The sequence below is a fragment of the Staurois parvus genome, unplaced genomic scaffold, assembly GCF_062004578.1.
Source record: "Staurois parvus isolate SC_StPar_1 unplaced genomic scaffold, SC_StPar_1.0 ptg001530l, whole genome shotgun sequence".
Taxonomy (NCBI): domain Eukaryota; kingdom Metazoa; phylum Chordata; class Amphibia; order Anura; family Ranidae; genus Staurois; species Staurois parvus.
Window position 1 is genome coordinate 354324 of NW_028319326.1, and position 22458 is coordinate 376781.

Below are 22458 nucleotides of genomic sequence, written 5' to 3' on the forward strand. Positions count from 1 at the left end.
TGGCAGTCTAAATATACTGGACTATTGAGTACCAAGGATGAACCCAAAAGGAATGCGTTATTGCCGGCACAACCCACTGGGGCCAGGTCATTACCTGCAGCTGTATGTACACAAAAAAAAAAAGGGACAGGAATGATCATATCAATGACATAAGGCCATATTGGACCAATGTCATTAACTCAATATGGCCGTTGGATATAGTAGGTCAATGTCATTGACCTACTATATCCATGTGGCCATATTAGATCAATGTCATTAACATACATGACATCAGTAACCTAATATTGATGTGGACCTAATATGACCACATGGCCATGACTCCATATAGGTCAATTTTTATTTGATCTATATGGAGTCATTGATGTGGACCCAATATGGCCATATTAGGTCCACATCAATGACTCCAAAAAAGGTCAATGATATCACACACCTCCATGCCACTTTGTGTAGGAGCTGAAGGGTGGGAAATGCCCTGGCCACCCCCGATTGGGCAGGTGTTGACCGTTTCACTCTGGGTTCAGCCAAACCTAAGCTCATCCTTATCCAATACATTTTTGCCGTACATGCAGATTTCCCCATGTTGAAAACAACTGCTGGTCTGCCAGAAATTCAGTGAACTCCCAACTTGAAAGCAAATAAATGTGGCCATTACCTCACTGGAATACCAACCAGTGTTGTCAGCTATGCCAGAGTTCTTCTTGGACTACAGAACTCTTATGCCCACCCTTGTCCACATGCATACCCTTTTTTTTTTCCTGCTGGGAAAGAAATCAAACACCACACAAAAAAAACCCAAAAAGTCTGATAGATCAAGGAAGGCTTAGAATTGCATTTTTCCTAGTGCCACTTGCTCTCCAGACCAGAAGTATGAAAGTGGCCGGCCGTTCCTGATGACAGTGTGACAAAACTAGCTGGGTGGGGTTTAACCACTTCACATCCAGACACTTTTACCCCCTTCCTGTCCAGGCCAATTTTCAGCTTTCAGTGCGGTCACACTTTGAATGACAAATTGCGCGGTCATGCAACACTGTACCCCACACACACACACACACACACACACACACACACACACACACACACACACACACACACACACACACACACACACACACACACACACACACACACACACACACACACACACACACACACACACACACACACACACACACACACACACACACACACACACACACACACACACACACACACACACACACACACACACACACACACACACACACACACACCATAGTGACTCTGTACTACTTGTGGGTGTTGAAGATTTATTTATTTTTTTTTTTTTTTAAAACACGGATTGCTTTTACACCCATAACGGCTGTAAAAGCAATCATTTCTCCTTCTCTGGCTGCATTTTGCAGCCATTGAGAAATACTGTGAGAGCGGTGATTGGTAATAGCTTGTCACATGGTACAAGGCTGTTGTGAATAGCCTTGTACCATGTGATCTCTGCTTACTACATGTGAAATCTGTGAATGATCACAATGTCAGAAGTGACATCTTGCTTACACCTATTCATGTGATCACTGATTGGCCAATCAAAGATCACATGATCGTGACCTCACACAGAGGTCCTGTACAGCGATCTGTGTTCGGAGGACACATCGGGCATCAATCGCGGTGCAGCACGCTCCCAGGAAGCGTGCACAGGCAATGGATGCGGGGCACATTTAGAAACGTCCTCCCGCATTGGCAGCACTCCCATCCAAAATGACAGGCACGGTTTATGAATGCCAACCCACCCCTGCACTGCCACCACCCAGCCGTTTATATACATGGGCCGGACGGGAAGTGGGAAGTGGTTAATACATCACTTCTGCTTTCATACTTCCGGCCTGTGGAGATCGGGTGATGTTGTCTTTACATAAATAGCATGTGCTCCCTTTAAATGGTATCCTCTATGCTCTAGTACAGGGGTGTCTGAAGGAGGACCAGGAGGGCGGCTACAGTCAGCGTTTGAAACCTTTTGATCACCCCTCTAACCCCTTCCTGCCCAGTGCCATTAGTATGGCGTCAGTGCTTTTTATTAGCTCTGATCACTGTATTGGCGTCACTGGGGATGTCAGTGACACCAAGTCAGTTTCCCCCCAGTGTCAGAATGCCCGCCGCAGTCCAGCTATAAATCTCTGCTATTACTAGTAAAAAGAAATAAAACCCAGTATATATACACTCCATTTGTAAATGCTATAACTTTCACGTAAACCAATTTACAGATATTGGGATTTTTTTTTGGCAAAGACATGTAGCAGAATACATTTGCCTAAAATTGATTTTTTTTTTTACTGGACATTTTTAAAAGAAAAAAAGTAAAATTTATTTTGGGTACAGAGTTTCGTGACCGCGCTATTGTCAGTTAAAGTAACGTAGCACCATAATGCAAAAAATGGACTGGAAAGGAAGGGGGGGGGGGGTGTAAATCAACTGGAGGGCAAATGGTTATTATCTACCTAAATTACATTACTAATTACATATCGAGTTTGCAGCTTAAATACTGAAATTTCTATTTAAAAAAAACTTTATGTAACTTTTGGAAATGTCAGTAAAAACTTGGCTGTGCCACTGAATTTCAGCCTGGTAGGTTGGCAACACGGACCGCACCATTTTTGGTTTTGAACAGAAGTGAAAATACAAGCCGTGTCGGCTTTCTATGAAGGATTTAGGTACTCACTTCACATTAACCAGGATCCACATGAAAGTGTCAGAGAAGTTCGTCCGAACGGTTTCAATCACAGCGCTTACACCACCCACTCCAGAAGACCGATCTGCTGCAAATTTGAGGCTAGCGCTTTGTGGTACCGCTCCTCAGGGAAAAAAAAATAAATAAATAAATCTGAGCATAAAATGTAACAAAAAAAAAAAAAAAACGACCTTTTACCTGCTTAATTGATGAAGTGGAAGGAAAATGATAAATGGTTTGATTTTTTTTGTGTGTAAATATCTGAAAAGTGTGTCGTGCCTGTATTCCGCCCCCTTTACTCGGATACCCCTAACTAAAATCTAATGGAACCAATTGCCTTCAGAAGTCACCTAATTAGTAAATATAGTCCACCTGTATTTAATTTTAGCTCATAAATACAGCTGTTCTGTAACGCCCTCAGAGGTTTGTTCGAGAAAGTTAGTGAGCAAACAGCATCATGAAGTCCAAGGAACACAGACAGGTCAGGGATAAAGTTGTGGAGAAAAGTTTAAAGCAGGGTTCGGTTATAAAAATTATATTCCAGGCTTTGAATATCTCACGGAGCACTGTTCAATCCATCATTCGAAAATGGAAAGAGTACGGCACAACTGCAAACCGACCAAGACATGGCCATCCATCTAAACTGACAGGCTGGGCAAGGGGAGCATTCATTAGAGAAGCAGCCAAGAGGCCCATGGGAACTCTGGAGGAGCTGCAGAGATCCACAACTCTCAGGTGGGAGCTGCAGAGATCCACAACTCTCAGGTGAAAGAATCTGTCCACAGGATAACCATTGCATGCCACAAATCTGGCCTTTATGGAAGAGTGGCAAGAAGAAAGCCATTGTTGAAAGAAAGCCATAAGTCGTCCCGTTTGCGAGAAGCCATGTGGGAGACACGTGGCAGAAGGTTTTTTATTTTACATTTTTTTTTAGAAGTATCTTTACTTTTAGATTTGGAGGGATACTATATATTTGTAATATCTTTTCTCCTTTTTTACCCTATGTATTTTATTTTAGATTACTACATTGCAGTTGTATTCATTTTTCGATTACATGTGGTATCTATGTGCAAGGTATGATATGCATATGTGGTCACTAGATGGTGTTTATACATAGTCACATGACATGGGATAGTATATACTTTGAGATTAGAACCATTTGATTTAATTGGACAAAATTATATTTAATGTATTCCATTTAGTTATACAGAGGCCAGGGGCGGACTGACCATTTGGAAACTCTGGCACTACCCGAGGTCAGTAGGGGGCCCCATGAGATGCCCCTGGTACCTTTTTCATAGGCTTTTTTGAGTTTGGGCAAGGACACAGGGGCCCCATGATCTCCTATTGCCCGGGGGCCCCATGAGTTGTCAGTCCACCCCTGACAGAGGCACAATCGCCAGGTATTGGAAAATTTTATGTTTACCATTTGTTGATTGGCCGTGTGGCGATTACATCAGAGTAAAAAGTACTTCTGGGGTTCTTTTGTCTTTAAATATGGCGATTGCTGACATTGCACGAATGATCTCTAGTCCCAGAGGACGTCATTCTTGGAGAAACATGTCAGGCGGAGTGTCTGTCAGCTGATGTGTGATGACATCATAGAGACACCGTGGCTGCTTTGTTTTGTTCCACTGCTTTCTTTGATCTCAACCGAATGCAAGTGCATTATTTTAGCTACAATAAACTTCTATTTTTTTTTAATGGGGTTCCACTATGAAGTTTCTCCTGTCTAAACCCTTCCATATATGACTGCAGAGAGCGGTTTTAGGTGGAGAAACCAGTTCCTGGTGTGAGCATGGCGTTATCCATCCACCCCCTCTAGATTTGTCAGTGACAGTGTGGAGCCTGGACACCATCTGCCCATTTGATCTCTATAGCTTGAGATAAATGTGGTTTGGTAAGGAGGCTTGCCTTTTTTCCGAGGAGAACAGCAGCACTTTTTCTTCACATTGGATTGGGGACTACATACATACCGTACAAATGAACATATACATGTGAATGTCAACTTGCACAGGTTTTATATATATTTTTTTATAGGATTTAATTTTAAGTAAACAGCGCATTTTACACGTGTTGCAATTATTGTATTCTGGTATTCAGGAAGTTAGTATCAGTAGTTCACTTTATATCCATTTATTCTCACACATTTTCATTACACCTGATATTGGGCTTAGTGCAGGATTTTTTCCTTTTTTTCATATGTAAAAGAAGGTGCTCTGGTCAGATGAGACCAAAATTATATTATACAGTATTTATATAGCGCCAAAGGGTTTGCTCAGTGCTGTACGTTAGCGTGGGGGACAGAACATGACAATACAATACACGAGGGGTTCGAGGGCCCTGCTCTTTCGAGCTTACAACCTAGGAGATTGAAATTTTTGGCCTGAAAGAAAAAAAAAAAAAAAAAAAAAAAAAAAAGTGGCAGAAAACACTGCACATCAGCCTGATGACACTATCCCCACCGTGAAACATGGTGGTGGCAGGATCATGTTGTGGGGATGCTTTTCTTCAGCAGGGACAGGGAATCTGGTCAGAGTTGATGGGAAGATGGATGGAGCCGAATACAGTGCAATCTTAGAAGAAAACCTGTTAAAGAGTCTGCAAAAGGCTTGAGACCGGGGTGGAGGTTAACCTTCCAGCAGGACAACGACCCAAAACATCCAGCCAGAGCTACAATGGAATGGTTTAGATCAAAGCAAAAGTCATGTGTCAGAATGGCCCAGTCACAGTCCAGACCTAAATCCAATGGAGAGTCTGTGGCAAGACTTAAAAATTGCTGTTCACAGACTCTCTCCATGCAATCTGACAGAACTTGAGCTATTTTGCAAAGAAAAATGGGCAAAATGTTCACTCTAGATGTGTAAAGCTGGTAGAGACATCCCCAAAAAAGACCTGCAGCTGTAATTGCAGCAAAAAGTGGCCCTACAAAGTATAGACTCCGGGGGGCTGAATACAAATGCCGCCAAAGTTTTCACAGATTTGTAAAAAGTTTTGAAAAACATTTATCATTTTCCTTCCACCACAATTATGTGCCACTTTGTGTCGGCCCATCACATAAAACACATTTACATCTTTGGTTGTAACATGACAAAATGTGGAAAATTTCAAGGGGTATGAATACTTTTTCAAGGCACTGTGTGCTATAGATATATATATGAAATGTAATTTATTTTTAATATAAGTTTCTCTCTCACTGCTTTATGGGCTGTGTAGTTCATCTTTGCAGATGAAAATGTAAACCGTGAACACACTGTATCCGCATCCCGGAAGGCAAGTACAGAGGGGTATAGGGGGGTGGGGAGGGTGTATGGTGTTCATTCATCAAAAAACAAACACTTTATATAAAATTGAGTGGTTTTACCTCCTTTTTTTAATCTGCACGTTTAGCAGCTTGTCTGGAGTACCGCTTTAAAGCTTGGTTTACATCTGTGGGGGTGGTGCCGCTGTGGATCCACACAAAAAACCGTGCGGACGCACCACCCGCACAAAGGAATGCGGACCCGTGGGCGGGTGCCAATTTTAATGGCATGCCGCCCGCACTGGAATACGCAACCGTACTGGGAAAAGAGGCTGCTGTGCGGGCTGCGTTTTCCAAAGAAGTGCAGGGACTTCCCTGCATGTCACGGGGCATGGGCGTCAAAAAAAAAAAAAAAAAAAAAAAAAAAAGGCTCTCGTGCCCACGCAAAAAACGCAGCCCACATATGTGAACCAGGGGTAATAAAACGTCACTTGTCTACAGAAGATGTACATTTATAGGACTGAAATCACATTGGTAGTGCACTCAACTGCCTTATTATGAGGAAATACCCATTTTGTTGGCGCTACAATTTTAGATTCAGGCTTTACCTTCTGCGAGTGGAATTGTGGGATACTTCGACTGCTCAGGATTGTTATCACAGACCTTTGGTTTTCTCACTTGGTCTCCTGTTGCAAAAATCAGTCCAACGTTCTGAAATATGAGGTGAAAAATAAAAAATAAGCATTTTGACAGACAAGGAAAAAAAAAAAAAAAAAAAAAAAAACACACACCACACACGTAACACTAATCCGCCATAAAATTATGACCACCCACCATGACCCCTTTAAGGCATGGAATCCACTAGACCTCTGAAGATATATCTGGCACCAAGCAGTCAGCAGCAGATCCTTTAAATCCTATAAGTGGTGTCATGTGGCCACCATGAATTGGAGTTTTTCCCAGCACATCCGACAGATGCTCCAATAAATTGAGATCTGGAGAACTTGGAGGTCAAGTCAACACCTTTTGTCCCTCAAAACTAATTCTTGAATTCAGACCAGGCCACCTTCTTCCATTGCTCCGTGGCCCAGTTCTGATGCTCACGTGCCCATTGTAGGCCCTTTTTGGCTGTGGACACGGATCAGCATGGGCACCCTGACAGGTCTGTAGTCCCATACACAACAAACTGCTGAAAAAGTGAATGCTGGTTCTGATAGGTGTCAGAACACACTGTGCATCCATTTGACCTCCGCAGACCAGGAAGATCCCACAAGAGCTGCAATTTTGAAGTTGTTCTGACCCAGTCATCTAGCCATTACAATTTGGCCCTTGTTAGAATATAAATGTTACGGCTGATCAGTGTTCAAGGATGTTCACCTAGCCATATGGAAAAACTGACTACTTTCCCAGAAGTCTAATTTTTTTTTTTTTTATTCTAAAAAAAAAAAAAAAAAAAAAAAAAAAAAAAAAAACAGTCAGCAGGGCTAAAAAGATTCATCATGAAGGTTAGACCGAAGCAGGGGGGGGGGGGGGGGGCCAGTAGGGGGCCCCCATGAGATGCCCCTGGCACCTTTCATAGGCTTTTTTGGGTGTGGTTGGAGTGTGGGCGAGGACACAGGGGCCCCATGATCCCCCATTACCCGGGGGCCCCATGAGTTAGCAGACATATCACACAGATGCATCTATGCATACACCCATGCAAAGGAAGGTCTTTGCATACAGATGCATGAACACCTATGCGGACAGTCGCTCCCACTTAAGTCTACTGGGACATGGTCCCAATTTGACAGATGTGGTTGTGTGTCCCCAAACCACGCACTGTCTCCCGCACAGCTATCAATTTGGTCCCAATTTACATGAATGGGACTGCCTTCACACCTTGTGCATCCCATGTGGGCAAGGTGGGCCTAAGGTCTCATACATAAGGATGGCGACTGAGATGGTATAAATTCTGGGAGTACAGATCTAAGTATTCCGGTTCACAGGGAGCCACAGGTCCTGCATACAGCCTGCCATACTCTTGTAAAATGTTAATGATTGTTTGCATCAGCATTTACTAGGGAACAATGCATCTCCCAAAACTTTCATATGCTACACACACGTACAGGTAAAAACCCAATGCAAAAAAGCACAGACATTTACAGGAGTATAAGTATTCACTTTTATGGCAGACTGTACATGTCACCTGCCGCTCCCCCAGAAAAATGCAGATCTAGAAATCCAGCTGATAACATGCAAGTGCTTCTGCATGTGATTCAGTTAACTTTTTTTTGCTTTAAATCAAGCTTAAAACCACTTATCTACCGGGCACTTTCACCCCCTTCCTACCAAGCCCAATTTTCAGCTTTCAGTGCTGTTGCACTTTGAGTGGCAATTGCACAGTTATGCAACACTGTACCCATATGAAATAATTTTTTTTCCCCCACACACAAAATAGAGCTCTTTTGGTGGTATTTAATCACCGCTGGGGGTTTTGCGCGGAAAAAAAAAAAAAAAGAAGAAGGAGTACCAGGGGCATCTCATGGGGCCCCCTACTGACCTCGGGCAGTGCCTAAGTTTCCAAATGGTCAGTCCGCCCCTGCATAGGACACAACTATAATAATAAAAACAATATATACAACAAAAAAAAACACCACCCCCCAAACAAACCATAGAACAGCATTTTTACCGACGATCCCCGCAGGATGGATCCGATCCATCCTGCAAGGATAGTCTGCTTGCTTTACAACTTACCTTTTCATGGAGCGTGTTCGGTGTCACCCCGTATAGGTTGCATGCTGATGATCCCTGCAGGATGGATCCAATCCATCATGCTCAATCCGCAGATCCGATCCATCCTGCGGAGATAGTCTGCTTTCTTTACAACTTACCTTTTCGTGGAGTGGGTCTGGTGTCACTCCGTATAGGTTGCATGCCGACGATCCCCGCAGGATGGATAGGATCTGCGGATTGGAAAGCATAAAAAAGGATCGGACTCCGATCCATTATGCTCAAGCCACAGATCCAAACCATTCTGCGGGGATCGTCGGCATGCAACCTATATGGAGTGACACCGGACCCGCTCCACGAAAAGGTAAGTTGTAAAGAAAGCAAACGATCCCTGCATGATGGATCGGATCTGTGGGGATCGTCGGAGGGGGTGTCACCAAGTGTTACCGCACCGGGTGACCCAAACCCTAGGGATGCTCCTGGGTGCAGGGGCAGTTTTGGGTAGGCAGCTGCCAATGCCTAGCCCCTGAGAAGCATGAGAATCTACCCTACAATCAAAAGGTCATTAAATGAGCGAGGGCTTTAGTGTGCAGACAGTTAAATACGGCCAATACCTTTTTTTTTTAGGGTGCAATTCCAGGGTAAAGATTTCCTTGAACTTTCTGATCTGCTCATGGTTACTCCAAGATTCTGTTACACATTACATTGGTCAGCTACAGGTCATTCGGCTTTATAAATATTCTCACCTTAAGATTTTGGTAGCTGTCACCTTCAGAGCCGCTGCTCACAGGTAAATAGTAGTTCCCGTTGTAGAAGACCAATTTGTTTGGATCTAGACACTGGGGCTCTGGATCCTCCACGTTAAAACCAGCAATATTGTAGCCCCCATAGTATCCGTAGGAAAATAAGCCATGGACCTGTTACACAGACATCACATTAGCTACAGACACAGGATCTAGTAAACCTTTTATGTTCAAAAAAGGTATTAAAAAGGACATCTTACAGCAAAAAAGTTTGTTTTATGTGGTTGCGGGAAGCATTGCAAGATATTCCTACCAGAGATTCCATTTTTACCCAACGGTCATTACAAAACGATAGTGTCATTCTTCCATGGTAGGTTGCCCATAATTTAGGCGAAACCAAATGTAAGTTGTGAGAGATCGATTCTTGTTGCTGCATCATGGAGGGGCAGGAACATGCAAAGGTTGATGCAGCTAGACCCACAACCTCTCCTACTTACCCAAGCCAGATCTTGATCCAGCGATTTGTATGAGAGCAGCTTCTCTGGGCTCTCTCCCTAGTTGCCAAATCACAGTTAGTGAGGAGCTAACACACACACACACACACACACACACACACACACACACACACTGTCCCCGTACAGAGCAGGCAATTTTTTTTACTTACGTTTTGTTAAAAAAAAAAAAAAAAAAAAAAAAAAAAGGATGGACTTTACATTTTTAGTAAAGCTACACTTTAAGGATATCCCTAAAATACATGCATGAGGCACTTAGTTTTTACCAGCCAAATAACCATCAGTTTTGTTTGGCCAGTTTTACGATCTAGGCATCCTTATCAGACAGGAAAAGTCAGACAACTCACCTATTTCTTAGTGCAGTTAATGAACACACACACGTTGCTTAAAGTAAACAGTTTGTAGTGGCTCTAAACCACCGCTAGCTGTCAACATACAACAGAATAGGAACTTGTGATTTTTTTTTTTCGTCCTAAATATAGGTATAGAACAGCTAGTATAAAGTTTCTGCTTTCAGCGAGACTGCTAGTTTGGCAACATGGTGGCTTAAATACGCACTCCTCTTAGTATCCAAAAGAGGAAAATGCAAGGGTGCTTGTTCTGACCCACTTATATGAATTTTTGGTGCTGTATTGAACTGTTAAGTTGCCTTGTTTGGGCCACTACAACTTGCTTACTTATGTAAAATTTAGTATCTCCATCTGTCCCCCCCCCCCCCTCCTGTCTCATTCTAGTCCTTTTAGCCCTACCTAGACCCTCTGTTTCCTCCATGTACCCTCAGTGTTAGTACTTCCGAGACAGGGTTTAGGAAATTCTTACATATTAAAATACAAAAAAAAAAACAAAAAAAAAAACAAAAAAAAAAAAAACCACACAACAAAAACTCCCAACCCCCCCCCCCATCCAACCAACCAAAGACTCCCCCCCCCCCCCATCCAAAAACTCCCAAACCCCCCCCCCATCCAACCAAAAAAAACCAACCACTCTGTACTGCAGTTAGCTGAAGTAAAATAGTGTGGGACTCAACTTCTGTTTCTTATTGGAAAGTTAAGCTGCCTGTGGATGGTGCCAAGTCAGCAGGAGAGATATCAACATCTAATGCAATATTTGAAACAGACGAGTGCTGAAAAGTAAGTACCGAGAAGGAAACCATGGCTTAAAACTGGTTTGCTGTGTCTAGCAGAGCAGCAGATGCATGGATTTGGCCTCTGACTGCTAAGTGTATTAAACCCTAGCTTTACCTCCAAAAAAAATTAAAATAAAATTTATATATATATTTTTTTTTTTTTTTTTTTAATGCTGCAAGCAGTAATTTCTCATTCACTACCACTGGAATGAAGGCCTGGAATTAGCAGCTGAAATGTACATTGAACCCGGCTAATCTCCTCCAAATTAAGCTAGCGGGCAAACAAACGACTTACATTTTCAGGTGAAAACCGCTCATAACTGTTAAGTAACAAGAGGCTGGAGTCAATCACTCTGAGCCCACAAATGGATTCTGGATCAGCTGAGAGTATAACTTCAACAGTGGATCCCGGCATTCCCTTTTCGGCTGCGAAAGCCATGTCAACCTACGTGGCAAAAAGCACAAGCAACATTACAGAAAAGCAAAAAACGTTTTTAATCAAATAAATCATAATACATTTTTCAATTAAATTTATTATTAGAAAAAAAAAATTCAGTTAGCTTTTTGCGGTGCCAACAAAATGTTCATACAAAAATGCAATAAAATATTTAAGAACACCAAAAATGTGCTACAATTTCAGCTATGATAATGATTTAAACTGTATTTACTCACAAAACAATCATGCAAATATATCAAAAGTGCAAAAAAAAAAAAAAAAAAAAAAAAAGTGTTTCAATCCAGCCCTTGTATTCCCAAAAAAAAAAAAAAGTCTAAAAACAAAGTAATCACCATGTGATCACTCTTCCACATTGAATGAAGAGTGTTCAAGTGGATTATGTTTGAACTTTTTTTTTTTTAGAACACAAGGGCTGGATTAAAATACATTTTTGCACATTTGATTGATATATGAACGATTTGAGGTTTACGATATTTAAAATTTTTTCACATATTGTAGCACATTTTAAGTGGTTTAAATGTTTAACTACATTTTGTATGAACATTTGTTATCAGCGCTGCTCAAAGTGAAGGGAGTTTTGTATTTCTTTGGGTGAATCACAGCATGTGCTAGCTGCTTAATACCTCATAGATCCAAAACAAAATGGAGTGGTGACATTCTAGTTTTCAAATATATATTAATTGAATATAACCTCAATATATAAAAATGTAGTAGTGTTAACATTATTGGCATAAAAAAAAAAAAAAAAAAAAAAAAAAAAATTTACTTTGTTTTTGAAGCAATTCTCTATTTTCAGATTGGTTGTCTCCACAACAAGCTCTCCCTTCAGGATGCAGTATACGACCAGGTTGGCACTGGGCGCCATGTCTGGGGATATAGGTAGGGCGATGGTCACAGAGCCATTCTTTGCTGTAAAGAAGAAAACAGCGTTCATTTACACACAGGTACCACATCGGCTTTATCACTTGGATTCAGATTCTAAAGTATGGTGCAGAACAAAATACCATTTTAGTGTTTAAAGTCTTGTTAACTATTGTATTAACCACTTGCCCTCCAAAAAGATTTACCCCCCTTCCTGACCCAGACACGTTTTGTGATACGGCGCTGCGTTACTCTGACAATTGCATGGTCATGCAACGCTGCACCCAAATGAAATTTATGTCCTTCCACCCCCAAAGCTTTCTTTCGGTGGCATTCGATCACCTCTGCGGTGTATTTTTTGCGCTATAAAAAAAAATAAAAAATCCTGCTACAAAATATTAACTTAAAAAATCCCAAAAACGTGTAAAATGAAATTTGTTTACGTGAAAGTTATGTAGTCTACAAATGGCGGTATAGATACACTGGAATTTTTTATATTATACTAGTAATGGCGGTGATCAGAGACTTATAGCGGGACTGCGGTGGGCAGACAAGGGGGGGGGGGGGGGGGACTAACTACCACCGACACCAATACAGTGATCAGAGCTAATAAAAAGCACTGACACTGTACTAATGCAATGGGCAGGAAGGGGTTAACATCTGGGGTGATCAAAGGGTTAACCGTGTGCCAATTTACATTATGTAATGTGTGCGCTTAACTAGGGAAACTTGCTGCTGTGCAGAGAAATACACAGCAGCATGTTTTGGCTGGCAGGAGAGAGACCAGTCTTGTTTACACACAGGTCTCTCCCCTGACAGTTTTACTTGCCGATCGCTGGGTGCCGGCGGAGAATCTCTGGCCGGGACACTGATTGACATCTGTAGCCACCAGTGGTGGCGCACATGCCACCTAGTCGGAAATGCCAATTTATATATGAACTGCACACGTAACTTTGCGCAGACCTGCAGCACTACTTCTGCTATAGGGCAGGGAAAAAGGAGGTTAAGAGAGACTGAAACAGCCCCCCCCCCCCCCCACCCACACATCCAGGTATGCATTTCTTAATTCAAAGTCTCTTCTGTTGCCCTCGGCCTCCTCCAAATTCCTTGTTTGCTGCTGTGATCTGACTTCCTGTTAGAGGGTGGCTGGCTATCTTCATCCTCCGTGGTCCCACTGTATGTGGGGGGGGGGGGGGGAAGAGGAGAGGTTCAGGAGCTCATGGAGGATGTTACAAGGAACCATGAATACAAAATTACAGGGCCCTTAGGTAGTAAATGTGTAAAGATTAAATTTTGGCGTCACTAAGCTTTCATACAACATAAAATACTTACAGTTGGTGAAATCAACATCTTGCTGTCCATTGTGAACAATGTTGGATTTTGCCAGAACCTAAGAAAAAAAAAAAAAAATAGTGCCTTTATTATTAACCACGTACAAAGATTGACCCCTTTGCTGGCACTACTTTTGTTCTAAAAATCATTTTAGATCTGGACGGACACACACACACACACACACACACACACACACACACACACACACACACACAATTCTAGGGCCTAAAGGATTTTAAAGCGTCACCCATTGACAACTTACAGTATTGTAGTTTGTTGCCATTTCACAGGCAAGACCAATTTTAAATCTTGACGTTTGGAATCTACTTTTAGAACATTTTATATTGAACCAAAATACGGGTTTAGAGTTTGTGTGCACTAAAATTAATGTAGTGTACTTTTCCTAAAAATTTGGATTTAACGGCAAATATAGCGCGACATAAAAAGTTGCAACAGCCATCAAGGGTCTCCAGGTTTCAGAAAATATATAATTTTTCTACGTTTCTAGCAGCATATGTGATGGATGGACGGAGCCATGGGATTTAGGAATTTGCACATAAGTGAGGCAAGTAACCATCAGTATGAGTAATTGCTGAATAAAAAGTTAGTTAATTTAAGAGGGGGGGGGGGGGGTGAGTGAAGTGGCCAACTTTAACCTCCTCCAAAAGAAAATAGAAAAGAAAAAAGAAAAAAGAAAAAAAAAAAAAAAAAAAAAAAAAGTGAACACAGTATTGTAAGTTAAACAGTTGTGAAATCTGTGGATTAGCACAGCAATACACATAGAAAGAAGGAGTTGACTTTTGAAGTGTAGCTACAGCATCTTTGCAAAATTCCACGTTTTCACAAGACGAAGGGTCCGTTTTTCTTTCCCATCATACTCACTTGATAATAGAGTGTGACTGAAGTTGCTCCTTTTCCGACACCATCCTGGCTCAGGATATACTGCACCTCAATATTGTGGCTCTTTCCACAGCTTAACTCTTCTTTGGGGCGCGCCACCTGCAGGAAACTACCCGATTGAGAGTAAAAACGGTAAGCGGTGTATTCAGTTGATGGATAGTCTGTGTCCCTCCAGTCAGCATAATAACATTGGTCGGAGTTCTTATAACTGAGCTGTAGATGCAAAAAAAGAAGATTCAGAAGCAGTAAAATAAAAAAATTGCATATCCAACAATTACACATCAGGGTACAACCATCCCTAGCAAACACTATGTGGTCACACTCTTGATTCTGTAACAGTTTTGTAGAACCATGAGGAGCTCTTCAAGGGTACCCAACATACAAAATTTCATTTTTGGACAGCGTATGGAAGGGTAAGTGAGCTTTTTATTATTGCTTGGTGTTCTCCATCTGCAGAGATTCACCTTCTCTATTGGTGACCGCTGACACAATTTTAAAGGAAAAAAAAGGCTAAGATTTTCAGTTATCACTGGAACAGATGGTCTTAATGAGGACATCTGTTGCAGTGACATCAGTGCTGGATTAAACTCTGTGGAGGCCCCTAGGTAGTCAAAACTGTGGACATCCCTCACCTCACAAGCCAATATTCTTCCAAGATCTGGACTTGGTGGAACTCACAAAAAGGGTTTGTTTCTGGAGGTTTCTCGTGTGTGCTCTAGTGGGATAACATTGAGCCAAGTAGTGTGCACGTTGGCCGCTAGATGGAGATGACCGTCACTATTGTACATTACACATATGTACCGTATTTTTCGCTCCATAAGACGCACTTTTTTCCCCCAAAAAAAAGGGGGGAAAAGGTCAGTGTGTCTTATGGAGCGAATATAAAGCAGCCGGTCCGGTATTTCTGCCGCCACCATGTCAGAATACCGGGCCGGCCGCTCAGCTGTTCTCTCCTGCAGGGCCTTACCTGTTCCTCGCTCCAGCGCTGCACAGTCTTCCCGCGCTGGCTTCTGTGACAGCCGGATGCCCACTGTGCATGTGCTGCGCTTTGTGAATGATCCGGTGTCTTCTGGGACACATGACAGGTCCCAGAAGGCGCCGGGCCATTCACAAAGCGCAGCGCTTCTCACGCATGTGCAGTGGGCACCCGGCTGTCACAGAAGCCGGGGCGGGAAGAAGAGGGAAGGAAAACTCCGCAGAAGTGGGAGCAGGTACCTGTCAAATTCAGGTACCCGCTCCCCCTCCCTCCCCAAAGGTCAGCAGTCTCCGGTCATCCCCTGTACTGTGTCCGCAGTCCCCGGTCATCCCCGGTACTGTGTCCGCAGTCCCCGGTCATCCCCGGTACTGTGTCCGCAGTCCATTGGTTCAGAATATTTTTTTTCTTGTTTTTCGCCTCTAAAACCTAGGTGCGTCTTATGGTCAGGTGCATCTTATGGAGCGAAAAATACGGTAGGTGGCACCAACTTTTTTTTATTAATTACACCTGAAAGAACTTTTAAGAAACACACTGAACCTGATCTCTTGTTTATGTACATTAAAGACTTTATAGTGAAAATACTGTATTCTTTGAGTGGATTCATTTTTTTCCTCTATCTTTTGTAAAACATTCAAAAAGCACAAAAAAAAAAAACCTTAAAAATGCAAAGTTCTTTCAAGATCAAGTCCGTATTATTTTGATAGTGTCGTGGGGCCCTTAAGCCAGTGCCTACGGTAATCCAACACTGAGCGATGTCTATCTAAAGCGGTCCATAGATGGGTAGAATTTCTAACAAAAAGAAAAAGAGGAACTAGAAAGTTTTAGTCAATGTTAGTCTTGGACTGCAGGGACGAAAAAATTAGAAGCAAGAGGGAACATCTCTCAAACCAACCAATTTCTAGCAGAGATTGTGGGTTTCATTTGGTAAAGTCCATTCAGTCAGGAGGGGAAAAAAGAAAAAAGAAAAAAAAAAAAAGCAGATGTTCGAGGCCAATTAAATCTTTCAATTAGTGTTCTGGAGAACTTTCATTAGAGAAAATGGGGAAAAGTTAAAGTTTTAATTAGAGCAAAAGTAACTTTAGGCACTGGAGGTTCTGCCGTTGCCAACCTGAAAAACATTTATTGGCTATATAAATAATAATAAAATGGTTAAATAGATCTAGCCATTTCTATCTATATACTATAGATCCCCTATTGAAAGTGTTGGCATGGCAGCCAAGCAACTTGCACTTAAAAGGATTGCAGTAGCGGCCATTAGTTTTCTGATAAATCCTTTAAGTTCGGGAGATCTTTTTCATCCCACGTTCTTCTATACCAGGGGTGTCCAAACTTTTTTCAAAGAGGGCCAGATTTCATGAAGTTAACATGCGTGAGGGCTGGCCATTTTGCAGCAAAAAAAAAAAAAAAAAAAAAAAAAAAAAAAAAAAAGTGAAATTACTCTCAATGATTTCCTTCAATGCCTGAGAAGGGAGCGCACCTTTGCCTTTCATCGGCCTCACGCATGCTCCAAAATGAGTCACATTGTATGCTGGACATTCCACGTCATCATGCCGATGTTGTGCTCCAGGGTGGACTCCGGACGCCATCTATGGATCTCGCACATGCCGGCCGGCTCCCTGTGAACATCCTGAGTCACATATGCCTAAGCCTTTCGTTTTCTTTCATCAGGTGTTTCTCATTATGTTCCTCAATAAATGTACCACATATTGCACTTATGCAGGCCATAGACTGTTTATTCTTTCGGACGGAAAAAAAAAAAAAAAAAAAAAAAAAAAAAAAAAACACGATCAACAATCAGCTGATTTTCACACTGTTAGTGGGGCAATGGTATCGGCAGATTTTCGCAGTTCCTCATTTCTTTTATCGGTCATGCTGAAAATTTGTGAAAAACAGCCGATTTTTGCAATCATTGGTGGCAACAGTTAGAGGCGCTTTTCTCCATTTTAGATATTGCTAAAGTACCTGTGGGGCCGTATTAAACCGGAACAGGGACCGCAATTGGCCCGCGGGCTGGACTTTGGCCATGCCTGTTCTATCCAAAAAAATTCAGCAAACACAACACTAGTGCTGGGAACTGTCCCGACACATGGCATATTCAGTCATTCGCTTACCCGGACAGTAAAGTTTTCTGCCACCATATCAGTTGTGTCGATCCCATACTGTATTTTTCCCTCAGAGTCAGTCTTCACGGTCTGAATAGGATTCTGATCGACCTCAATATCAACATCTCCATTAACAATTGGGTTGTTTTGCTCATCGCTTAGCTTTGCCTGAACACAAACAGGATGACACTTAGAACTGAAAACATATGAAGCCATATATCACAATTCAGAACAAAGTTTCTGAATTGACGAGAAAAAAAAAAAAAAAAAATTGAGGAGTATGGTTTATGTCACTATTTGCATTAAAATATGAATTTTCAGGACAAGCTTTTTAGGAATGTACCACCCTCAAAAAGGTTCAAAACTGTATCAATACAGTTTTAGCAGAATGTTAAAGCAGATTATCCCTCCCCCACCTGAGGGGGGGGGGGGGGGGGAGAGCACATGTTATTGTGCATTGTATTAAGACAGTCTATTTCAAAATGAGCTCCCAATGCACAAGAACGCAAAAAAAAAAAAAAAAAATGAATAAAAAAAAGGGCAGCATTTGTCATTGCAGTGCACCACACTGCAAGATCGTGCATTACCATACAGTGTGGTGCACTGTGACACGTGTGTTCGAAAAGTAATAGACTGGACTGCATAGAGAAAATTTGTGTTACAACCCTTGGAGTAGTTGTGTCCCTTGTATTTTTTCTGTATTACGGCTACAATCTTTCAAAATTCGCCAAAAATGGTGACAATTCACAGCAATTTCCTTATTTTTGCTGGAAAAAAAAAAAAAAAAAAAAAAAACTAATTTAAATCTCTCTAGATTTGAACACAAGCAGCAGTGCCCACATAAAGATCCTGTACAAGGATAAAGTAATTTGATTGCCAATCTTTGAAAAATTGGGCGTTTCCAGCAACACCCACACTAAAATGTCAGGATTGAGGTTTTAGGATCCTCTGCAGAGTCATGTAAGATTTACTCACCACAAGATGATAATTAATACCCCGTTTGTAGTACTGGTTCATGGAGTCATAGTCAAAGTTGAGCCTAGCTGGTTGGGTTGTGATCCATACATAATGGGAATTTTTGGTTTGGATTCCTATGACATAAGAAAAAAAAAAAAAATTAGATCCTGTATGGGGGAGGGGGGGAATAAAAAAAAAAAAAAAAAAAAAAAAAAAATCCACACAGCAAGACGCTTCTGTGAATATTTATGTGATAGTTACCAGTTTCAGCTTCAGTCACTACAATGTCCATTTGCATGGACATGCCGGTCAGTCCCACAAATTGTCCAGACAAATCAATGGAACCCTTGTAAGTACCATCAGAACCAAGCTGTGGGGGGAAAAAAAAAAAAAAAAAAAAAAAAAAAATTATATGTACAGTACAGATCTAACACCACCCTTTAAGGAAAGTCTCAAAAAGGATGACAAAGCTTGTTCAGAGTAACACATAATGATAGAGGCACCCTCTTTTGCACATATTGCCACTTTGGCCATTCAGGCCCCTTGCATCAAGATGGGCCAGACTTCTGATATTTCCATAGAGCGCCTCTATAGGCACAGCAGTTTGACATTTCAGATTTAACCCATACTCCGCACCATTTGAAGTATTCTCTCTACACCCATTTAACAAACCTATCCAACCTGACCCCCAATAGTGCGCCATCAAAGCCGACAAGGAACCTGTCTCTCGCTTTGTCACAACGGCCACGAAACACTATCGCCAGATTCTGGAAGACACTGTACGATTGCCACTAAAAATGGAGTGACCCAGGCGATGGTCATGCTGAACTGGAGGCAACCCTCCAGGATAAGGTGCCATAGTATACAAGAATTTGGCAACCCTGAAAGTATTTACTTCCAAAACTTTAACTCTACTAGAACCTTGTCCACATCTCCCCCCCCCCCCCCCCCGATTCACCCTTCATGAGAAGGCCCTTAGAACCTTTCCCTGCTTTCACCCTTTTCCTCATTCAGTTACCAGTAGATTAGCTGGCTCTATCTTGAACCCAGAGCTCTGGCTGGGAGGAGCCAGCTAGACGCAGCTTGGAATGTTTCACATGACTGTCATATGCCTTTAAGTGTTGTGTATTTTGTCTCTGCTCCTCCCTTTCCTCTGGTTTAGTTCATGCTGTATAGATCGCTCTACCCCTTTGTTAATTTCCCAGTAATGCACTTCAGCTTCAAGCCTCATGTCATGAAGCAGATCCCATTATGGTCTTTTGACCCATCCGATGTTCATTGTTGTGAAGTTTATTCCATAAACTGAGAGAATCTTACAAGATCTACAAGGTGTCGTCTGAATCGAGTCACTGCCTGCGTTATTCAACCAAGATTGGAGTTATTGCCATCTCATCGCAACTGTAAGTTAGAGAACACACTTTCAATGCGTAGATTGGAGAGACAGAACACTGCTGGCTTCTCCAAACTTTCCTTCTATTGAATTTTTGGGTTGTCACCATCTCCTTCATATACGCTACTGCATCTTCATGTACTACACACAGTACTGCATCTTCATGTACTACACACAGTAAAGCTCTACCCACTTAACCACTTCCTGACCGACGCATATAAACGGCCGGACGGTGGCAGTGCAGAGTCGGGTGGCACGCAGCACCACGATCCGGTGCCCGCTGTGTCCTCCGGACACAGTGAAACACCGATTGTCGGACGGGACCTCTGTACGAGGTCCCGATCATGTGATCACTGATTGGCCAATCAGTGATCACATGCAAAGTAGTAAGCAAGATGTCACTTGTGACATCATTGCTTACTACGTGTGAAATCTGTGAATGATCACAGAGGTCACATGGTACAAGGCTATTCACAACAGCCTTGTACCATGTGACAAGCTGTGACCAATCAGCTCACTCAGTACTTCTCAATGAGTGCAAGAATGCACACAGAGAAAGAGAAATGTTTGCCTTTACATCCTATATGGGTGTAAAAGCAATCAGTGTAAAAAAAAAAAAAAAAAATCTTCATCACCCCCCACAAGTAGTACAGTGTCACCATGGTGACACTGTACTGCTAGGGTGACAGTATATTAAAAAAAATGTAAAAAATAGTTTAAAAATTATAATTTTTGGTTATAATCCAATTTGGATTTTTTTTTTTTTACTAAAAAGATAACAGAATAAATTTTGGCAAAGATTTGTGATGAAATATTTGCTAAATTTTATTTATATATATATATATATATATATATATAAAAAAATTCTTGGACTTTCATTTACATAGCAAAAAAAAAATAAAAATCCCAGCGGTGAATAAATGCCACCAGAATAAAGCTCTGTCAAAAAAAATAAATAAATTTGGGTACAGTGTTGCATGACTGCGCAATTGTCATTCAAAGTGTGATAGCGCTGAAAGCTGAAAATTGCCCTGGTCAGGAAGGGGGTAAAAGTGTCCGGTCTGGAAGTGGTTGGGGGGGGAGAAAAAAAAAAAAAAAAAGGAGTGCAGCCAAAGCTCTTTTGGCTGTACTTCTCCTATGGATCACAGGAGTGCAGTTCATTCTGCACTCCTGTGACCCATAGTCAAAGCCAGAGTTTTCTATGAAATGATTGACCAGGAGCAGCAATAAGAGGGTTTAAATGAGCCACAGTGAAGGTCAAAATGCACATCATATGTAGGGTTTACTCACCTGTCCTGTGAGGTTGGAGCAGAGGGGTCCTGTCTCTTTGAAGCAGTTCTGGCGTCTGCCATAAAAACCAGGCTGTTTACAATAAAGCACAGCGACTGTGCCGGGCACTGGTTCACCATAGGTGTACCTGAAAGAAAGAAAACAGCAGTCAAGAGACATTGCTATCAGTTCTTTACTGACAATTCTAGGTATCTGTAGGCATTTTTGGTCTTATGGGTTTGGTCCAATAGTGAACATGGCAGGCTGAGTGCCCCTTTGCCAAGATGGGTTAAGGACTCACTCAACATTGTTGCTCCATATAGGTTTTTATCTTGCTGTGGTGCCATGCTATCAGATCCTTCATCTGATGTGGATTTATAGCAAGAGCCCCATTTTGCCTTGAAAACCTTTAGGAGGTTTTATGTCAAAAACAGACAAGACAGCAATTTATTTCAAGTGGCACTGGCAAGGACGGAACATAAAAGGGCCGAATTATATACCATTTGAATAGAAATGTTTTGTCCTGATAAAAGAATCTAATAAGTGAATGTGTTCTGCCTAAACTGACCCAACAATTACATAGAGCCGTCAGTACCCAAGGCCAACCTGTCACACTTAAAGCAGAACTATAGGCAACCCCCCCCCCCCCCCCCCCCATTTTGGATAGAGCAAGGGGGGGTGTTTATAACCCTCAGATTTTTTTTTTTTTAGGTCATCGGTGTTCTGTTCCATAGCAAAACAAGTATGAGGAAATCCCTGCAAATTAAAAAAGGGATTTCCTTGGGGACCCCTTGTCCCCATTGGAAGATTTCCCCTTTTATTACTCTTCTGGGGACAACTCAAAATTTTGGATTTTCCTTTACTTTCAAATTATGGTAAACAGGACAAAATAGAGAGGGTGGATCTCCCTAACTGGGGCACAGAAAGGAGGGGACCCTCCCCCCCCCCCACACACACATTCTGATCCCTCTCCACTGTCAAAAACTTAGGTTTTTTTTTTTTTAGGGCTCATGTACACTGAAGCCGATAAACTGTTTAGGAACTTTTCTGCATTTCTTCAGCAGCCCCTGAACTCTTCCTAATGTTTTCCTATATGTCCATGTATACATCATTTACAGGCAGTTGAGTTTACAATTTTTTTGAACACAGAAAACTTGTGTTCAGCAGTAGATTTTATCAGCGTTT

General features: G+C 41.9%; 1 protein-coding gene across 2 annotated transcripts in view; it reads right to left on the reverse strand.

The window, feature by feature from the left end:
• Window positions 1–22458, reverse strand: part of LOC149435358 (ovostatin-like) — an 82254-nt gene that overhangs the window by 35938 nt on the left and 23858 nt on the right. Inside the window, exons 8-18 of one of the 2 annotated variants that reach the window (XM_089662739.1) lie at window positions 21295–21421; window positions 18876–18984; window positions 18633–18748; window positions 17667–17825; window positions 14562–14792; window positions 13680–13737; window positions 12253–12395; window positions 11325–11474; window positions 9395–9565; window positions 6548–6650; window positions 2690–2819 (exon numbers count right to left, since the gene is read on the reverse strand). In XM_089662739.1, the coding sequence (XP_089518865.1) occupies window positions 2690–2819; window positions 6548–6650; window positions 9395–9565; window positions 11325–11474; window positions 12253–12395; window positions 13680–13737; window positions 14562–14792; window positions 17667–17825; window positions 18633–18748; window positions 18876–18984; window positions 21295–21421 (1497 nt within the window). Of the gene's footprint in view, window positions 1–2689; window positions 2823–6547; window positions 6651–9394; window positions 9566–11324; window positions 11475–12252; window positions 12396–13679; window positions 13738–14561; window positions 14793–17666; window positions 17826–18632; window positions 18749–18875; window positions 18985–21294; window positions 21422–22458 lie in introns of both variants that reach the window. The other variant, XM_089662737.1, reaches the window with a different exon arrangement.